The 21,416-nt window shown below is 39.3% G+C and overlaps 1 protein-coding gene across 5 annotated transcripts in view; it reads right to left on the bottom strand.

Annotated features, from left to right (window-relative positions):
• Positions 1 to 422: 422 nt before the first annotated feature.
• Positions 423 to 21,416, bottom strand: part of LOC135701749 (glycerophosphocholine phosphodiesterase GPCPD1) — an 89,864-nt gene continuing 68,870 nt past the window's right edge. For 2 of the 5 annotated variants that reach the window (XM_065222661.1, XM_065222662.1), the window contains exons 3-7: positions 7,068 to 7,393; positions 6,228 to 6,998; positions 5,658 to 6,125; positions 5,453 to 5,599; positions 423 to 1,441 (exon numbers count right to left, since the gene is read on the bottom strand). In XM_065222661.1, coding sequence (XP_065078733.1) covers positions 1,259 to 1,441; positions 5,453 to 5,599; positions 5,658 to 6,125; positions 6,228 to 6,998; positions 7,068 to 7,393 — 1,895 coding nt within the window. In that variant the 3' untranslated portion in view covers positions 423 to 1,258. Of the gene's footprint in view, positions 1,442 to 1,467; positions 1,902 to 5,452; positions 5,600 to 5,657; positions 6,126 to 6,227; positions 6,999 to 7,067; positions 7,394 to 21,416 lie in introns of those variants that run through there. The other 3 variants (XM_065222659.1, XM_065222660.1, XM_065222663.1) reach the window with 2 other exon arrangements.

Below are 21,416 nucleotides of genomic sequence, written 5' to 3'. Positions count from 1 at the left end.
GTTTTTCCAGAGAAAATTCCCGAATTTGAGAAAAGTTAAAAGTGGATTCACTCAGTCTATTGGTACTACTCCGAGACTGAATAAAATTTTCGTAAATTTTCTCATTTTCCGGCAGATTTTTTAGGTTTTCCACAGGAAACCATGAGACAAATTTACTTATCGCTGAGTTCCTGCACTTTTGGCGATTATGAGTGAACTAAACTCAAATTTGGGTCGTTCTCATTCGCCGTGTAGTGCTAGCAGACTTCCCATAATCTTTTATCCGTTTCATCTTTGCTTGATTTTCAATTCGTTTGAGACAGTTATGTAATTATGGAGTATTAAAGTATTAGGTAAAGTTAAAACATGATGTGATATTAAGTTTTAAAAATATACAACCATCCTACTTATCATGAGTTTTATATTTTTTTATATTATATTTAAGAATGAAAACTTATTTTAAAACAATCTCCTGCAATCTTCTGAACAAACCTTATGAAAATGTTGCTTCTTTGTTTTCATTAAATCATATAATTACCACAAAACCTTTTGAAAATCAATCGGAAACACTAGCTTTGCTATCCCTTAGGCAAGGTTTGTTGATTTTATTTTGGTTTGAAAATTTTATACAATGGACATACATATATTTTCTCGTGAAGCAGTAGAACAAATGTCATCTTATACCATGGACAGACATGATTATATTACCGTTCTAGTCCTTTAATCGAGGTACCAGACGAATGGAGCACAACGGTAGTACATCTGTCGATGGTATAAAACTATCAAGCATTATCGGGTTTGATTTGATATTTTCCGATGATTTAGCTGGATGTTTATTGCGGTTATGTTTCGGATGACTGAAAAATAAGTAAGTCTAAACGTAAACGTAGTTAAATTAAATTTCACCAAAAATTTCAATTCAAGCCCGATGATATCAATGTCACGGTGATCGTAACCAGAAACACAAAACTATCTGGTAGCAGTTGGTAAATGTTCTAGGGTGTATCATAAACTATGAAATATTACATCTAATAGCCTTTGCTTGATTGCATTCAACAACAGTTAATAGGTATGAAAAAGAACAATACTTATAAATATTTTTTTTTGTTATACTGGATAAATTCGAAATTCTTTACAAGGTTAAATGGTTTGCCAAACGACTGTAGTTAGGATATTTTCATCAGACGGTAGTTGACAGATACAATGTTTACGACGGTGTTGATTTATCTCTTGATTGTAACAATCTATTACCTCTCCTTTTTTCGGGGCCAAACGTTATTCAATCAGCGGATTTTGGTAACAGTGACGAATTCGAAGCCACATCTACGGAAGCAACCTTTCCCGGTTTGCTTTGGACGACTAAATCATGTTGGTTGATGATTTGCTCGTGGCGGTTTTCAATATCAATTTGCTGCAACAAAGCAGCCTGTGATTCGCGAGCACCCACTAAAAATACACTTTCCTACAAAAAATAATCAAATAATTTTCATTTAGGTAGCCTGTTGGCCTTCGTTTGCGGTATGTATGGTTAAAGTAACAGATATAAATATCTTTTACAAAACACCGCAGAAACAAACTACAATGTGGGACGTTTTACAACAAGCCACTACCTGAAGAGATCGAGTTCATAGATAGTATTAAATTTAAAGTTACTTAGGAACAGACAACATAAATTCTCAAAACTATAGATCATAGTCTAGATATTGTCACGGCCATCGGAAAGTAGGAAACCACAAAAACATGAAAGCTTTCGCTCCAATCGATGCCTCTTCGGTTGGGATCTCCTCTCCTACAATATAATCACATCAATAGACACATTAGAAACGCAACATGACGGAACATGACGGTGTACAATTATATTATAAATATATTTAGCCCCTTGAGTAACTTTGCTGACTAGAATCGGCATTTTGACCCTCCACCTGGAATGACAGGGCGTCGGAAGAGAGAAAAGAAAAACATGATGGAATCGCAAGATCGGCAATTATAAGTCTGTTGTTTGGAAGATACAAATCTACGTGCAATGAGCGGACTGTGACCGCATACGTTGGAAGAATGATTTCAAAATATTCTAATGGTAACCGAATTTTGTCGTTTAGAACGACTATCACATATTTTTGCATCGAATAGCTGAGATGAGAAGGCAAGACAATTTCATAGAACTGTGATGATAGCAGACAATATATTAGCATGTAACTGTTTCCTAAACTCTTGAAATACCAAATCATCATATAATTAACGACGAAAGATAAAAAAATATATATTCACAATTTAGAACAAGCAAAAGAACGACTGCAAGCAATTATATATAAATGGCTGATTGTGAACATGATTTGAAGCGAAACAGTAAATCACGATGCAGCTTAGGTAAAATGCGCATTAATCCCTTATGCATTTGCCAAACATGATACTAGGGTAAACGTACCTATAGTGGAGGTACGTTAGTGCAACGTGTTCATGACACGGATAGAAAACCCCTTACAACTTTTGGCAAATTTCTATTGTTGATTTAAGTCAACTAAGAAGCAGGCGCCTTGCAAAAAGTAAATGAAGACCTTGTGTCAAATGAAATGCTTAATGGTCACACTTACCGTTTATGCCTTCTTACAGAAACTATGTGGTTTGTCTTATGAAATGTATAACGCTGATGTTTTGGCAACAATGTATAAGTAAAACACATGAATAAAATAATTAATTTTCGTTTCGTCATAAGCCACTATAGGAACACATTGCACTAACGTGCCTCCACTATAGGTGCGTTTTCCCTATACTAAATATGACTATGTGCGAGCGCTCGCTCTAAAGTGGCAGGTTTGGAATTTAAAAAAAAAGTTGATCACACAGTGCAGGGACGTAGCGAGGGTGTGGAAATATAGCTCCCGCCAAGGGTGACAAGCCAAAGGGGCGTATTCCGAGAGTTTCTTCTTCGCAAATTATTCAAGAAATTCATTCCATCGTCATTTAATTCATTGACATGGAGGCATAGGAGAAAGTCACGTTAAGAATGTTAAGAATATTAAAATTTTGGTAAGCTTAAGAATTGTGTAAATCATGTGTTTCAAGCATTCCAAGGGTAGATTACTTAAAGAATGATGAATACACGCAAAGCAAATGGCATGAACATGAAATGTTAGAATGCATTTCTTACATCATCTGTATACACTGAGAAAAATTCAATGATTATATTTATGTGTCCCACACATGAATTTTTGCAATTTGAGAAACAAATGATATATATGTGTCGGACACATAGTTCTTATGTGTAGACATAAAATCCATGTGTAACCACACATACTATTCATTTGACTCTCATAATGTTCATGTACTTCTGACTGGATTCTGTTTATGTGTGGACACATGAAAATCATGTGGAATTTTACATGGAAATTCACCAATAAAAATGTGTAGAATTTTATGTGTGTAGGATCTTTGCAACAAATGCAATGGTAGTTCTTAAAATGTACTGCACAGCCCTTTTCAACATAATTGTCCCATTCGTTAAAACAGCAAGCTGAGAAAACAGTATTGGAGATCGTTTTCTCTATGGGTTCTTATCGATGGGCTCGAAAGCTGGATATCAAATTGAAATCAAAATGTGCCCTTATGCTGTAACTTATTTTGAATATTCCAGTTGATCTAATTTTGGTTTACGGTTAACATAGCAAAAATGAGAGCACAATATTACACTGTTGAATCTAACGGAAAACTAATCCTCCTTTCAATTAAATCAATTTGATTACTGATTTTGCATTCATAATATTTAACTGAATACGGGCCTGGCGTAAATGGTTAACAAACATGCTATTCACGCTGAAATACTTGAGTTCAAATCTCACCCGGACAAGTCACGAATGACCTAAAATGTGTTAAACAAAACAAATAAACAATAATCGTTAGTTCAATGACACATGAACTTAAATTAAATTTTAAACTTAGCAAAACTTGAAGTTAAGTGGCTTTTGTTCTAGACTGGATCGAGAATCGAAACCGCCACCTCCGGCTCGTAATACCGTGCCTTAATTGACAAAGCTATCTAACGTCTGAGCCTCTTTTTGAAATTTAAGCAGTTATTATCATTGATTCATCTTGTTTATTTAGACGGGTGTTGAAATTATATTTATTTTTATTCGGTATTTGAAATTTATGTGTTCTTTCATGATGTTACCATTCAAAAAAATAATTTGTATCTTCTTACCCTTCTTAGAAGAATATATATATATATATACATCGGAAACCCGACTTTCGATCCGAGGTTCAAAGGGCCAAGTGCCATATACCATTCGAATCAGCGAGGCAAGATCAGAAAATGTCTGTGTTTGTGTAACGAATTCTTATCGTGTTCCTCAGCAACAACTGAATCTAATTGGACGCAACAACCGCCAAATGAAAGGTATCATTGTCCCATAGAACGATTTTTAATATTTTTGAGTCCTATTTGGACACTATTTTGCCTAAATAGGGTCAAAATCCATCAATCACTTGAGAATTCATCTGACCGCTTTTTTCGGAATTTCTATCGATAAAAAGGGTCAGAGCTCACCATAGGTGGATTAGTTCAGGGTTTTTCTTTGCGATTCTCCGCGGTGTTAGGAATGTACGGTTTTAGTGTTTTCATTTTGCTGCATCATTGTCGACCATCAACCATTATCCTTATCTCTCTTCCAAATGCCGATCAACTGTTTACATGGCTATCTGAGCAAAGCTGGAGATCAAATAGAAATCAAAATGTGAAGTAATGATGAATTTATTTTGAATATGGGAAATGACTCTAATGATGGCCTATGGATCTAAGATTGGGCTCATCGCTAAAAATCTCATTTTTATCAATTTCATCTAGACGACGCGTCATTGTGACGGTACTAATGGATATTTTTGGTCGTTATTGAAAATTTAGTCGATTGCTGAATTTATGTATTGGCCCAAATTAGGGACATTTAGGCCGACATTACATCCATTTCCCTTACAACTGGATTACCATTTTGGTTGACTTAACGGTTACCACCACTGTAAAAATGAATGCAAAATCTAATCCTGCTTTTAATGAAATCAATTTGATTACAGATAATATTAACTGAACACGGGCCTGGTGTAAATCTAGATAGAGCTGGAATTAGGGCGTAACAGCTCTGGTAAAAAAATGACATCTCTCGATTATTTGAAGGCTCTCAATTAACAACTGATAGAAGGACTTAAAGAATAAGAGCAGACGTAAAGTTCCAGCTGGGCTGTAAGCGCCATGAGAAAGGAAAAACATAAATAAGGTATGTCACAGGTCTATTGTAGAAGCACTTATATAAACGGGTAGAAATTTCAGTAGATACTACATACGTTGTATCAACTAATTGTATCAAAAACACATAAAACAAGCAAACCAAAAGACAGATAACACAACCTAAGAGAACGGAAAACAGTGTTTTTTTTACAAAGCGCACACAAAGTATATACACATTTCGAAACAATCTTCAATACTTACTTTGACAGGCTTATCAGAGTACTCGTGCATCTTATCGTAGATAATGGCGTGGATTCCAAGGCTTTTCAAATGCTTGATCGTATCTTTGCAGTTATTATCATCACCCCAGCAGAAGACGATCAATCCTTTTTCTGTCGCTAGATTAACCTGCAGACGGAAACGTAATAGGTAGGTGAGATTCCTCAGGAAATCGTGTGTAGCTTACCTGAGTTTGATCACGCAACAGATCCTCAGTATGCGCGACGATTCCGAGCAGTTCGGTAGCGCAGGCATTCCTGACTGCCATCTCAATCGAATTACAGCGTGGATCGTGGTAGCTCGGATATCGACTGGTAACACCCAGAGTGAGGAACATTACCGGATAAAGGTTCTGCTTGAGACGTAACATTGTACAAATGTCGGCGTCGAAGCAAGAGAAAACAATCCGCCGGTCGCCAGCTTTCTCTAGAACGACTTTTAAAATACAATCAACGTATAGATTCGAATCGAAATTTAATTCTGATTCCATAGAGCCGTCTTTGAGTTTCTGGGACCACTTGATTTCGATATTGAAACCACAGTTTGGATCGATCAGTTCCAATGCGTCGGCCAACTGTGGGAATGGTTGATGTTCTTCTAGATCCTCGTCGAAGAACTTTGCTTCACGATTTCTACCTTCTACGGCATGGTAGACCTGCGCTCAAGAGAGCAACAATTACACACAAAATACTTTCGATTGTGACTAATTTGCAATGGTTTGGACAGAATGTGATGTCAATGAGAACCAAGAATTTACCTTAAGATTTTTAAGCTGCTCTAGCGTCAATTCACGCATCGGCAACTCCAACATATCATTAATCTCGAGGCTTGTTTTACGTTTTAGCGAGACATAAATATCGAAATCATGGTAGATCACCGGTACCAAGTCTTTGCTTAGCTGTACATCAAATTCAACCATATCTGCACCATGGGCGACGGCGCTTTTCAATGAAGCGATTGTATTCTCTCGTATTAAATTTCCATCGCTTGCTTTGAAGCTAGTCCCTGAACCACGATGACCTACGTCAAGCCCAGTCCATCTTTTATTCCAGTATCTAATGTAAGATCGTTCCAGAGTACACCGGGATGGAAGTAATGGGGTTATTTTCAGGTACTCGATACGCATCATCCCCAGTGGACGATGTTTGTTAGCACATGTCACTGGAAGCTCCAAAACTCCTTCGGATTTCTTTAAAAGGTTGGGTAAGATATAATGGTAGCCCAAATGATAAGGTAGTTCGCTCTCCTTGGAACGAGAGCTGTACGTATACAGGTCAACTAGATAGGCCACATTCTCTGGTTCTGCCACTGTCACATTAAATACCATGAAATCTTCCTGGTGATATGGGCATCCAAATTGGTACTGCTGTTCAAATGTTGCATTCTGATTCCCCATGGATACTACCTCAGTAAAAGCATAGCCCTGATGTTCGGTTACATTTTCTCTAGTATCACTAGATAGCGATTCATCCAGCAGGGTCGTTAGATTTTGGGTTTCCGCATTGATACGAAGATTCATAGGTGTTATCTAGCAAGAAGAATAAGTTTCCATTTATGTTGGTGCTGTCAATAACTCGAACACACTCCTTATACAAACCTTCACATACAGTAGTCGATTTTTAACTCTCTCCTTTACAGAAAAAGGGTTGTCAAAGAGTTTAAATTGTATTATTGTCTCGCTGGTCAGCCAGCCTCTGTCTAGTTTAATCGATCCATCAATATCACCGAGAGTGTCAATTTTCAAAGTCTGCTCCGCTTGACTTGGTGCGCTATCGATCGGAATGGTCCGTGGGTTGATGTGGGTCTCGAAGCGTCGCACATGTACATTTTCGCTGGTTGGATCGATCGAGCAAATCAGATACCGGTAGGAAATGGCAACATTCTGAGGTAGCTCAATTTCTAGATACCATACGTTTGGACTACCTGTAAATAGGTAAAAATAAAAATAAATATGAAGACATTTGGTAACAAAATTGATGAGATATTCTTATTTGAAGTTAGTGGTTTGAAAAAAAGGGTCCCACGATATCTCATCACTGCTTTGACCAAACCGGCTCATTTTTGGGGTGACAGGTTCCGTGGGCATGACAAAGGCCGATTTTTGAAAAGTGGATTTAAAAAAATACATCCATAGGGGAAATGGGTGTAATGTCGGCCCAAATGCCCCTAATTTGGGCCAATACATAAATTCAGCAATCGACTAAATTTTCAATAGCGACCAAAAATATCCACTAGTACCGTCCCAATGACGCGTTCATCTAGATAAAATTGATAAAAATGAGATTTTTAGCGATGGGCGCAATCTTAGATCCAAAGGCCAACAGTAGAGCTATTTCCCCTATTTTTATGTTTTTTTCATATTAAAATCGTCAGTTTTTTATTTGTATTTTAAAACATAATTTTCAAAATCCGATTAAGTCATGCACACGGGATACATCTTGTGAGTCTTCACCCCAAATTTCAGCCAATTTTGTCCATCCAGTCCTGAGATATAGTGGGACCCGTAAATCAACTCTGTGTTTCGAAAAAAACGCTTTGCAAGTTTAACGGTTCGCGTGTTCACTAATACTAATACAAATCGAATTCGACCATTTTTGAAAAAAATCGATTTTTTGGTTGATTTTTACATATACTTATGTAACCCCTTAATTATGTGCGATATTTGGCGCAAGGTTTCTGTTAGCAAAAGTGAAAGAATCATACGCTTGAATTTAAGGGTTTCGTGCGAAAATAAGTAAAAAACTGGACAGTTTATTTCTTTTCATACTGATTATTATCGAAGACAACAAATCAAGAAGACTGGCAACTCTTCAATTTTCTCATACAAACGCTATGAGACAGGTACAATCGCGTCATCTGCCGCTCAAAGGTAAATGCTTCGAACGAATTTGATAGCAAAGATTACATCCTCAGACGAAAGGTTTGTGTATTTGCTCATTTTTCTATGCGTTGCTTCCACTTTCACTCAAGTGCAGCGCTACTGTATCTGTCACTTGGATTCTGGCAACGTTGCCAGTTTTCTTGATTTGTTGTCTTCGTTATCATGCTACATAAGAACTGCATTTTGTTGGAATTACCTAATAGCGAAGACTATCGGGAATAGACTATCTTTGCAAACTTTGGCAGACAATCAAATAGTCAATAATAAAAAAAAGTAGAGTTGCGGCAGGCGAAATATTCTGGTCGAATATAAAAGTACACATGTATCGTCTGCATAACAAAAACCATTTCGCGGTTCGAACCGGTAATACCATTTCGCCGTATGAACTATATAGGCCGTAATAGTTGTTTTCTTTTGGGGAAGGACGGGGGTCTAACACTGCACTAACGGCAATCTATTTTACATTGAAAGAAATGATTCCTTCCATATCAAAATGCATTAGGTATAGGAAAAACATTAGTTTCGTTTTAGCTTGGCTAAGTAGCACGTTAGTTTACCATGCGCACCTAACAGAGTGGTCGATTTCATTCTGACAGTTATTTTGTTTATTCTCGGCAAAGGAAAATGTGAGGTAACGTTAGGATAAAATCAAAACATTGAGAAATATAAAGCATCACTTTCAAAAATACTTCACTTCGCAACCGATAAACCATTTTGACGGCCATATGTGTACCCAAGTAACCATATAGTCGCAATATAGCTTGTATATTCTTACTTTGCTTGAGTATGGCTAGTTGGGGAATCTGATGAAACTGTCACTTTTTGAAACTGATCCTTTTCGTATTTCTTTTATTCTCTTTTCGCACACGGAGCGCCCGGTGGACCAGCGATTTTGGATGTGAGCCTCGTCCCAGATCACCATGGAAATTCAATGACAGATGGTGGACATGAAACCGACCAAAAAAGGCGGAATCATATTAGAACCAACCAAGGACGATCTACGGAAGGAAATTGTCGGTGAAGCACGGAATGAAACATGAAGCGTTAGAGAAAAAGTCCAAAGGATTCCAAAAGAAGCAATAACGACGGCGGAAGAGCAGAATATGGTGAGAGCTTTCCAATTATTAAAAAAAAAAATTAATATCAAAATTAAACTAAATACATGCCGGGCTCGAAAAAAAAAAAATTTTTGAATCTGGAAGTGTTTATATATAACCAATATCCATTTGATAACGGTGATGCATACATGCGGGACTTATTGTAAGTGAAAGTATCCTCAGAATGGGCGTGACTCTCCAGACAATCTGAAATGGGTTGCTGGATCTGCAATAGAGCTATCACGTTCTAACTCCCGGACTAAAGCTGTCTACAATGACCAGAAATGCGACATTGTAGAGAGTTCTTCCATAATAACACTGCCGGCCAGTGGGGGCTAGAGGGAATATATACACACACACACACACACACACAGACATGGGCTACAAATGGTGAGTTGACAACCTGGGAAGAGCGTTTTACCTAGCTCTGGTCCTCACAAGTCCTACCTAACACCTCCCCGTGGTGTAGCCTGGGCAATGTTGTCCTTTCGACAATAGCAAAGTGAGGGGGTGCGACGCGAACACTGGCGCGGTAACCATAGCATGACGATAGAGGAAATGCTTCGTCAACCCGCAGGAGTTCCAACCGGTACCAGTAAGATCATAATTACGGCATACTGGACACGGCATGGAATAATGGACACGACACAGCACAATGGATTGGATACCACGCTACAGGGCTGACAGTCGTGCTATTCTGCTCCCTGAGTAAAGAAGGGTGACACCTTCTTGAAATGACGAGTGGGCTAATAATGCGGCTGCCCCCGTCCCGTTCCCCTCCGGATACGTTCAAAACTTGTCACTAATTGGTGGTTGGTGAGTAGTAGGCTCAGATGTAACATTCCTGACTTACGCTGATCTGGCTCTGAACACGGCCCCATGAAGGACCGTGTCAACCCTAGCATGGCCTCCCTGCTTGCATAGATAACCATGGGATCACGATAGGCGACTACATACAACGAGTGGAGATAGCGGCCCGGAGGGGGGACCCAACAGAATAGAGAAAAACGGAGAAAAAAACAAAAAAGTAGAAAATGAGAAAACCCAAAAAATATGAAGGACGACGGCAAGACGCCAGAAAGTGAAAACGGAGGAGCGAACGTGTTCTCAAGAAGCGGGATATTGCAGAGATCACCAGTGTTGAACCTGGGGGCCACAGCGAGTTCCAGCAGCAGCACTAAGCCCCAAGGTGAGCAGCAAGGACACCAAGGAGAGCTAGGTCTTATGCTAAGCCAGATGTTCACACCGAAATCCAGCAGTAGCACACCCCAAGAAGGATTGCAGCTTTGGAAGACCAAATTGGTGGAGGTGAGGAGGAGGATCAATGAACTCCATGACTTCTTCAAGGATAAGAGCAACGTCCACAAGGCAATAAAGGAAATGGTGACGGGCATCAAATCCGCCATGATTGCTGCCGAACGTGAACAGGATGCGCTGAGGACGAGATCCGTGACTGCCGAAAGGGCGCTGATCGAGGCCAAGGAGAAAGCATCAGCTGAAATACAGGAGACACCAAAGGGATCTCGAAATCCACGCTCGGAGAAGAGGAAAAGGGAAACGCCAGGAGAGGAAGAGGAGTTGAAAAAAGACAAGAACGACAAGGAAGACAACAAGAAGGAAGGATGGCGTACCGTCGAGAAGCCGAAGGAGAAGTGGAAAAAAACGGAAGGAAAAAGAAGTAAAGAAGAAAGCTGAACAGAAGAAGGAGATACCCAGGACTCGTTGGGAGCGAAGTAAGGGCGATGCTCTGATCGTCGAAGCTAAAGTCAAAACGTCGTATGCAGCACTCCTCCGGAAGGTTTGAGAGGATTCGGAGTTGAAGCAAATAGAAAGAACGAGGTGAAAACCAGGCGCACCCAGAAAGGCGAGATGCTCTTTGAGCTGAAGAAGGATCCTGCGATCAAGAGCTCAGCCTTCAAGGAGCTCGTCGAAAAGTCTCTTGGCGAAGGAGCGAACGTAAGAGCTCTATCCCAGGAGACAGTGGTCGAGTGCAGAGATCTGGACGAGATCACCACAGAAGAGGAGCTAAGAAGTGCGTTGAGAGTGCACTGCGATCTGGGAGGGATCACGATGTCAATCCGGTTGAGGCAGGCGTACGGCGGCATGCAAACGGCGGTGATACGGCTTTCGACAGTTGCAGCGAATAGGCTGTTGGAGACGGGCAAGGTCAAGGTTGGCTGGTCAGTGTGCTCGCTGAAAGCCACTCCTCGGGTTACCAAGCAACTGGAGCGATGCTTCAAGTGCATGGGATTCGGTCACCAGGCGAGGAACTGCAATGGCCCTGACAGATCTGATCTGTGCAGGAAATGCAAGAGATGCGAGATCGCCAAAATCAACGGAATCTGCATGTGTAGTTGTTACGTTCCCCCCAGATCGACGATAGAGAAGTTCCATGAGATGCTGGATGGACTTACCGAAGAGCTGATCGGACGAAGACCGGTCGTCATCGGAGGAGACTTCAATGCTCGGGCAGTGGAGTGGGGAAGCAGGTGTTCCAATGCAAGAGGGCAGTCTGCTGGAAGCTCTGGCAAAACTGGAAGTTATGCTGGCCAATAAAGGCACCAGCAGCACTTTTCGCAGAGATGGCCGGGAATCCATTATCGACGTTACTTTCTGCAGTCCGTCGCTGGTGGCAAACATGAATTGGAGAGTGTGCGAAAGATATACCCATAGCGACCATCAGGCGATACAATATGACGAGAACTTGTGACCGGGAGTGGAAGACGAAGGCTTTCGACAAGGATCTTTTCGTTGAGGCACTTCGTGTGGACAGGAGTCCCGCAGATCTAAACGCGGACGAGCTGACAGAAACGTTAGTGAGAGCATGTGACACGACCATGCCGAGGAAACTGGAGCCAAATAACAGACGGCGTTCAGTTTACTAGTGGAACGAGGCACTTAGCACTCTCCGCACTAGTTGTCTCAGAGCCAGAAGACGTGTTCAGAGAGAACGGAAGCAGACAGAGAGGAACGAAGAGAAGTGTTTCGAGCGGCCAGGGCCGCACTTAAACGAGATATAAAGCAGAGCAAGTCAAACTGTTTTAAGGAGCTGTGTCGAGACGCTGATGCCATCCCCTGGGGCGACGCATACCGAGTCTTGATGGCGAAGATCAGAGGTCCAACGATGCCCGCTGAACTGTGCTCAGAGAAGCTGAAAGTCATCGTGGAAGGACTTTTCCCGAAGCACGACCCAACGACCTGGCCACCTACACCGTACGGAGAAGGAGAGGGAGATAACGTCAAAGTCACCAACGAGGAACTCGTAGCAGTGGCGAAAGGATTGAAGGTGAAGAAAGCTCCCGGTGGATGGAATCCCCAACGTAGCGTTGAAAGCGGCGATCCAGTCATCCCCGGACATGTTCAAGATGGTGCTGCAGAAATGCCTGGACGAGGGTCACTTCCCTGACAGGTGGAAGATACAAAAGCTAGTGTTGCTGCCGAAACTAGGAAAACCGCCGGGGGATCCAGCATCGTACAGGCCTACATGCCTGCTGGATACACTCGGAAAACTCTTGGAGAGGATCATCCTAAACAGGCTGACGAAATCAACGGAGAGTGAGCACGGATTGTCGGAGAGGCAGTTCGGATTCCGGAAAGGGAGATCGACAGTGGATGCAATGCGGACAGTGGTCGAGAGAGCTGAGAAGGCGTCCAAACAGAAGCGGAGAGGAGATCGATATTGCGCCGTGATAACGATCGACGTCAAGAATGCGTTCAACAGCGCCATCTGGGAGGCCATCGCCGAAGCGCTGCATAGAATGAGGGTGTCTGACTACCTGTACAGGATCCTGAGGAGTTATTTCCAGAACCGGATTCTGGTCTACGAGACAGACATCGGACAGAGATCGATTAGAATCACAGAGGGAGTTCCAACGCTCTGGAACGGGATGTACAACGGTGTGCTAACGGCGAAACGCTAGAAGAAGTGGAAGTGTTGTCAACCGAAGCGATCGACATGATTGGTAACTGGATGCAAGGAGCGAAGCTGCAGATAGCCCACCACAAAACGGAAGTGTTATTGGTCAGTAACTGTAAAGCGGTACAGCGGACAGAATTCACCGTCGGGGAGCAGGTCATAGCCTCGAAGCGTGTGTTAAAATACCTGGGAGTGATGATCGATGACCGGCTAAACTTCAACAGCCACGTCGAATTTGCCTGTGAGAAGGCTTCGAAGGCCATCAACGCGTTAACTAGAATCATGCCGAATAACACTGGTCCCAGCAGTAGCAAGAGGCGTCTTCTTACCAGTGTGTCGTCTTTGATACTGAGGTATGGAGGTCCAGCCTGGGTTCCAGCGCTTGAAACGAAGCAGAACCAAAGAAAACTGAGCAGTACGTTCCGGCTTATGGCCATGCGAGTCGTGAGTCGTGAGAACGGTAGATGGACACAGAGACTAATACCGATTCTTTCGACCTGGGTGAACAGAAAACACGGAGAAATCAACTTCCACCTAACGCAGTTCCTGTCTGGCCACGGCTGCTTCAGGAAATACCTGCATCCGTTCGGACACGCAGCGTCACCCCTCTGTCCGGAGTGTGGCAACATCGATGAAACGCCGGAGCATGTGGTTTTCGACTGTCCAAGGTTCGAGGCAGTGCGAAGGGAGATGCCCGTCCTTAACGTGGATAATGTCGTCGTTGTAATGTGTCTAGAGGAGGGCACTTGGAATGCCGTCAGCAGGGCAGTCACGCAGATTATGTCGGAGCAGCAGCGTAAATGGAGAGAATAGCAGCGATCTAGCAACGCCAGCTAGCGCTGAGTACGACAAGTGCATGAGCACAGCCAACATACCAAACGACCACTATGCTGGGTTGTTTTATGTCAAATAGTATTGCTCATGTATTTACTATAGACACTGTATGTAGACCGGCCAACATAAGAGATACAGATTTGAGAAATTTACCAAAGTTGTATCTAATATTAATTTTAATCACTTTACGTAAAAAGTAAGAGGCAAATGAATGTAAATATAAGCACAACATTAATGTTAATGATTTACTATGTCTGGCGATGGATGAATTCAAGCTTTTTACTAATTTCTGGGGGAACGACACATCCTCATCCGTATCTATTTCTTTACAAATTGTGCATACATATATATCCATATCAATGTTTTTACAAGATATCCTGAACATCCTTGATAATCCTTCTGTCTATTCCTATCCAAGCATTTTATGAGACGATTCTGTTTACAGGAGACAGTTACTTACTCGCTGTGAGATGCAATATAAATATCAGCATATCTGTCAGGCAAACTGACTCCTGTCATCTCGTAAAATGCAGTGACTATTCTTTTCATGCTATCCTATGCCTTTTTTGGAATAAAATGTTTCCCCAGACACTTCACTACATCACTACGCCCCCTGACTTATTTACGAAAAATGTTTTCCTCAACATTAACAAAGCGAGTACTAAGGTATTCCCACCAGAGCGTAAAATTATTGACTGCTTAGGCTGAGTGTGAAAGCACTGCTCTATTCAATTCATCGCTCTATCCTGACCGTATGTATCAAACGGTAAAGGACGAAGGCGGTCACACAGCATGTAATTGAGGCATTTTTCTATAAAAAATGTACATGAGTTGGGTACCATCATGGAAGAATAAACATACTGACTGAACTACTGACTGAGTGCTCGACTGTCAGTGACTCGTTTCCTTCTTGAATCATTCAGACTCTCACGAGGTAGTCTATTCATATTCATATGAAAATGACTTATTGAACCTGACTGTTTGTGCCCTGATTCCCACCCCATTGTTAAATGCGTGGTGCATTTATTATGACAATTCCATAAACCATGTACACAACCAAAATTACCTTCCATCCATCTGTTCATATGTTTTTATCAGTAGCACGTTTCGGTGCATTTCTAATAAAAAGTGAGAGTTTAGTGAGACGAAGCAAGTCTATTGTCTGCCCACTATACAACAATGTAAGCAAGAGTATCCATCGGAAATGGTACTTCAGATTATTAAACCAATTGCCGAGCAGTAAAGCAAACCCCGTATTAGCTAAACGAAGTAATGGCTCGTGACCAACTTGATAGGACCGTCCATTTCTGTATTTACGATATAAAAGTAGATACGCGAAATGATTCGTGCAAATCTAATACATATAAACAAGTGTGTGATGGGCATGAGTTTTAATATCATACAGATCAAATTGTTGGTGCAGTGTGACTTATCAGTCAATTGACTATATTCCGGGTGGGGTAAACCGTCTAGTCGAGGTTCACGGACAACGGGGAATACAACTAGCTACTTCATGGCAAAAATGCCTAACGCTCACGTCAATCATCATTGAGTCTGTCTGCAGTTGCTAACGTTGATCACTTCACGTTTAACTGCAATCGCGGAGTTTACCATGCACAACCATGTTTCAGTTCGATTATACGTAGTTAATTGTATAAATTTCATTAAGAATAAGATACACAGCCTTAATAAAAACACTTTTTATCAGATGGATCAGGCAGTCAGTACAAAAATAAGATGACAGCCTTTAATTTGAGCCACATGAAAAAGGATTTTGGTATAGATGCGGAGTGGAACTTTTTCGCCACATGCCACGGTAAAGGTCCATGTGATGCTTTGGGAGGAGTCTTGAAACAAAATGCTGCTAAAGCAAGTTTGCAGGGGTATCACATTACAACTGCTAGGGGAAATGGATGAAATGTCGGCCTAAATGCCCCTAATTTGAGCCCATAAATTAATTCAGCAATCGACTAAATTTTCAATAGCGACCAAAAATATCCATCAGTACCGTCCCAATGACGCGTTCATCTAGATAAAATTGATTAATAGGAGATTTTTCGCGATGGGCCCAATCTTAGATCCATAGGCCCACATTAGAGCCATTTCCCCTACATGGGCAGTTTCTAAAATCGATTAAAAAATGCACTATAGCTTTTTCAGATGCAGATCATAAAGGGATGGAAAGAAAACTTAAAACCCGTTATAATCGTGTCAAACATATTTCCGGAACACAGTCATATCATAGTTTTAGGCCAGAAAATGAAAATTATATTATTGTGAAACGATTCTTGTTCTCGGAAGAAGAACATTCTGTGAAACTTTGAAAGTTTAAGCATGTTTTATGTCTACAAATAAAAAAAATAAAAATATATAACAAATTAATGAATTTTATTTCAAACCTGCCATGTCCATAGTTGGAAACCATAAGATTATCTTATCAAAGCATAGATTCTAGTCCAAATGGATATCGATATGGGGCTGTTCATTAACTACGTAGACAGTTTTTTTTTATTCTTGACCCCCTCCCCCCTGCGTAGACAATATAGACAATACATACAAAAAAAAATTTGTATGGGCCGTGGATAATTGCCAACCCCCTAAACTGTCCACGTAGTTTATGAACAGCCCCTATGGAGTTCCAAACAGTCCGTGAAAGATTTACTACCCAAATTTAATATAAAAATATTCTATTTGAATCCCTGGTGGTAATTATTATTTACACATAACCCAAAAGCAATCAACAAATTTGATTCAAGTTTCTATGAATGTCATGGTAGTCTAGGATCAGAAATTGAAATAAGTAAGTAATGTAACCATGTTACATTCGATATGTATCAATGGAGACGCAGGGTAATCTAGTCGTATTGGAGTAATGAGCGAAATTTCTAAACATGGTAATTTAAAAAAAATCGTAACTCAAAAACGAAGAAAAATACATCGCTGATTTTTTGATATGTGTAGAAGAGCCTAAATTTTGAAAGAAAAATATAAAAACGTGACAACGTCATTATAGCTTGACGTAATAACCATGTTCCAGGAGCTTGTAAAATCAATATCAAGCATGATATTTTGTTCCAATAGCACGCGTGATATTGCGAGCGCATGTGAGCGGCAAAATATCAATTGATTTCTGATTTTGCCAACACTGGTAATGAGATTGATCAGAAATAAGGTTTCCACAGCGATTCAACTTCTCAAAACGCTAAAAAAATGGACACACAAAAACGGAGTGCACTATTTTGCACCAATGTAATGCAACATTTCGTAGTTGATCGGGAATATCTCTATTAGCCATAAATCCCTCCAATAAGTTCTCGGTACATCTTCTATCTACCGATGGAGCAAAAATAAATTACTAAATATTGCTGTTTTTTTAAAGATTTTGTTCGCGGCATAAGAACACGGGTGGGAAAAAAGTGACTTCCATATCTATCACAGATTACAAATTCGACAGTGAGCATACATAAGGACGTAACCGCGATGATCTATGTTCTCTTTTGTTAATAACTCGCTTGGATTAACATTTCTTGGTGCGTTTGCTGTTGCTTTTGATAGCCAATACAACCTGTAACATTGAAAAAAAAAATCAGATAATATTCAACCTGAACATTGCGTTTCTTGTTGTGTTTGTCGTATTAGATGCTAGCTTATTTTATACATGGCCGAGGAGATACAAGGAGAAAGTCGACGAAGAGAATCTTATTCTTGTCAATGTTCATTAGGACCTAATGCAATGTTCAGCTTGAATTGTTTCACTTAGCTGTAGCAATATAAAGAGCAAATCGATGAAGAGAATCGATCACTGTAGAATTTCAGTACCTAGCCCTGAAAAAATCTCGACGGTCCCTCTATCTATGCTAAGAGATAAGCATTGCAATCGAAAGGCTCGCTATGCCCGCCCCCATCAGCAAAAAATCTAGGATTTTATAAACCGTTCTACAGCATAATTTTCCAAGTGGACTTTCATAGCCTGTCTAAAAGCATAAATATATTATAGAAATCTATAATCTGTGTAGGGAAATCCTTTTTTCCCACCACAGAAACACCCCGTTTCCTTATGCAAAATAATGAATTTGCGTTCACAAAACGCACGAAATCTTAATAAATTAATATTTAGTATTTTTTTAATTTAATCATAATATAAGATGTATAATGTATAATAAGAGATGTACCGAGAATTAAATGGAGGGATTTCAAGCTAAAATGTTCTGAAAGCAACGCTGTTTTATAACTTTTCAGATTTAAGCAGCACGATGTGCAACCAAATGGTACTCGATTATGACGACTGGGTTTGGGGATACCGTTTATTTAATGAAAACAGTGATAACATTATCACTTTTTATTTGTACATTTTACAACAGTTATTTATGGAAAATTGAAAAAAAGCGTTTATTGTAGCATTATGTAGATTATGAAAGTTATTTTCTATCGATTGGTGAATTTGGATTTTAATTTCATCTATAAATCCGTTCAAAACCTTACACTTTTTCGTGACGGTAGCAATTTTAGATTTTCGATTTACCCCCGGTACCTTTCCGTAAGACGTAGTCTACGTCAAAATAATTCAAAGTTGCATGCAAATGAGAGGAGGTTGTGGCTGGTCAATTCTAGATAGAGCTGGAATTAGGGCGTAACAGCTTTTGTAAACAATGACTTCTCTCGATGTTTTCGAGGAATTGAAGGCACGCCTACACAAACCAACATAACCATCAAGTAGGGGAAGCCTTCCCCTACCCGATGGGGATGTTGATTTGCATAGACGAGCCTTGACTGTCTAGAAGTCATTGTTAACAAAAGCTGTTAGGCCTTAATTCCAGCTCTATCGAGAATTGTTCCTTTGGCGTGGAACTGCCATATGTAATTTCTGTAATTTAATATGCACTTTTTCTGGATTATCCACCGTAGGACTTAAACAATCTTATCGTGGATGGAACATTTAATTTTAGCAGCGAGTAAATCCATTATATACCTTAGACCAAAAAAATAAAATACCGCTATCCACACTGGGGGTGCACGCATTAACTGTCCCGTGTTTTATGTATCTTCCATATAATATTTATTTATTATTCATTGTGTTGTCTTAATGAAATTATTAATATGATGGGGAAAAGCCGTTTAAATTGGCGTAAAAACCCCATATCTTTTCACAATACAATACAATACGATACATTACAAACGTAGTATAGTAGTACAGTATTTTCGAAGTGTCTTTGATCTCAAACGTTTTAAGTGCCGTAATCAGCATTAGACCGGAGCATCGGAGCCTGATTCACACCATGGGACAGTTAACCCGAGTAAAGTCGGATATCAAAATGCTATCAAAATGATATCAAATAATGTTTTTAAAATCATGTTGATGACATATTTTGATATTTATATTTATGATATTTGATCATATTAAAAATATTTTTATTTTCGGTTGAATTCATATTCATATTTCTAAAATATATATAAACAGCAATTCCATAGAAAAAAGTTATAGTGGGTCTCAGAATTTCATGAAAATTGGTATAGTTCTTCCTTATCAAAAAATATTAGACTCGTATTTTTTATTGCGCCATTAGGGTGACCATTTCCGTGTTAGGGTGGTCCAAAAAATCATTTTTTTTTTCAAAAATGTCTTTTTTCAAAAATTTATAACTTCTGAACGTTTTGACCGATTTTTACGATTGACCCTTCAAATGAAAGATGTTTTAATGTAGTTTTAAGAAAAATTATGAAACACTCAGAGATATTTGATTTTGTAGGAAAAAAAATATGTTACAAATGCTTTTCCTTGATTTTCACTGCGAGGGTATTCAACAACTTCTTATTTTAGTATTTTTAATTGAAAACACCACCAAACATTTCCAAATGTCACTAACACCGCGAAGCCTATTGGGCTGGAGCTTATGTAAAAGTCATTGCCTACGAACGAGTGATATACCTATGAGGTACAGCTTGGACTCTTAGGTACTGATGCAACATGCAAAAAATTTTTGGCATTGCTGCCGTGTGGCATTTTTTCGCAACTTGTCATGGAAAAGGCCCTATGGGAGGAGTATTGAAACGAAACGCTTTAAAATTTGAGTATACGAAGGGAAAGGTAGGATCTGCAATGTTTAAAAATTGCTCTACGTGGTTTATGGACAGCCTCCAGGCTGAACTGAATGTTGCACCCAGCTTGTAAGTTACTCATAGATTTCATTAGTCACAGCTGCTGTGACTCGATGGAGACGCATTGTGAACTACCTTGCGTCTTCATCGTTTCCATGCACGTGTGGTGCATATATTGCGGAACAATAATGTTTTATTTAAAAAAAATTATATCTCCAAAACTGCTTCTCCGACATCGCTAATTTTTTGATATGTTATGTAAAATTAAATGATCTTTCAATTAAAAATACTAAAATAAGAAGTTGTTGAAGACCCTCGCAGTAAAAATCAAGAAAAAGCATTTGTAACATATTTTTTTCCTACAAAATCAAATATCTCTGAGTGTTTCATATTTTTTCTTAAAACTACATTAAAACATCTTTCATTTGAAGGGTCAATCGTAAAAATCGGTCAAGACGTTCAGAAGTTATAAATTTTTGAAAAAAGACATTTTTGAAAAAAATGATTTTTTGGACCACCCTAACACGGAAATGGTCACCCTAATGGCGCAATAAAAAATACGAGTCTAATATTTTTTGATAAGGAAGAACTATACCAATTTTCATGAAATTCTGAGACCCACTATAACTTTTTTCTATGGAATTGCTGTATATATAAACAAAATTTGATAATTTATGAAAAAAGAATCTACATTTATCACTCCCAACGACAATTATGATTTTTAGTTATATTTTACAACATTTATTGATATTAATCTACCTGCACATTGAATTAACAAATCAATATAACTGATAGATATCGATATAACTGATTGAAATATAGGTTTGTTTTTATTTTGAATAGATGAAAACTTATTGATAAAATTTTTCGGGTTTTGAATCTTAATCTCAACCAATAGATTTCAAAACATTCAGGTTATTAAATTTGATATCATGATATCAAAGTAATACTAATTTAGTTTTATTTTATTTATTGTTTTCCTTATAATAGCATATTGATTACTTATTTTGTTTATAATCAATGAAATTACTGATATCAAAACGTGTCATCAAGAAAACATGGTTTGTTATCTTTCTAATATCCTTCATACACCATTTAGATCTAATTTTTGTTATGATTACT

Source organism: Ochlerotatus camptorhynchus, unplaced genomic scaffold, assembly GCF_037179485.1.
Source record: "Ochlerotatus camptorhynchus isolate MF236.1 unplaced genomic scaffold, CSIRO-AGI_Acam_v1.1 ptg000176l, whole genome shotgun sequence".
Classification (NCBI taxonomy): domain Eukaryota; kingdom Metazoa; phylum Arthropoda; class Insecta; order Diptera; family Culicidae; genus Ochlerotatus; species Ochlerotatus camptorhynchus.
This window is presented reverse-complemented; position numbering and strand designations above follow the sequence as displayed.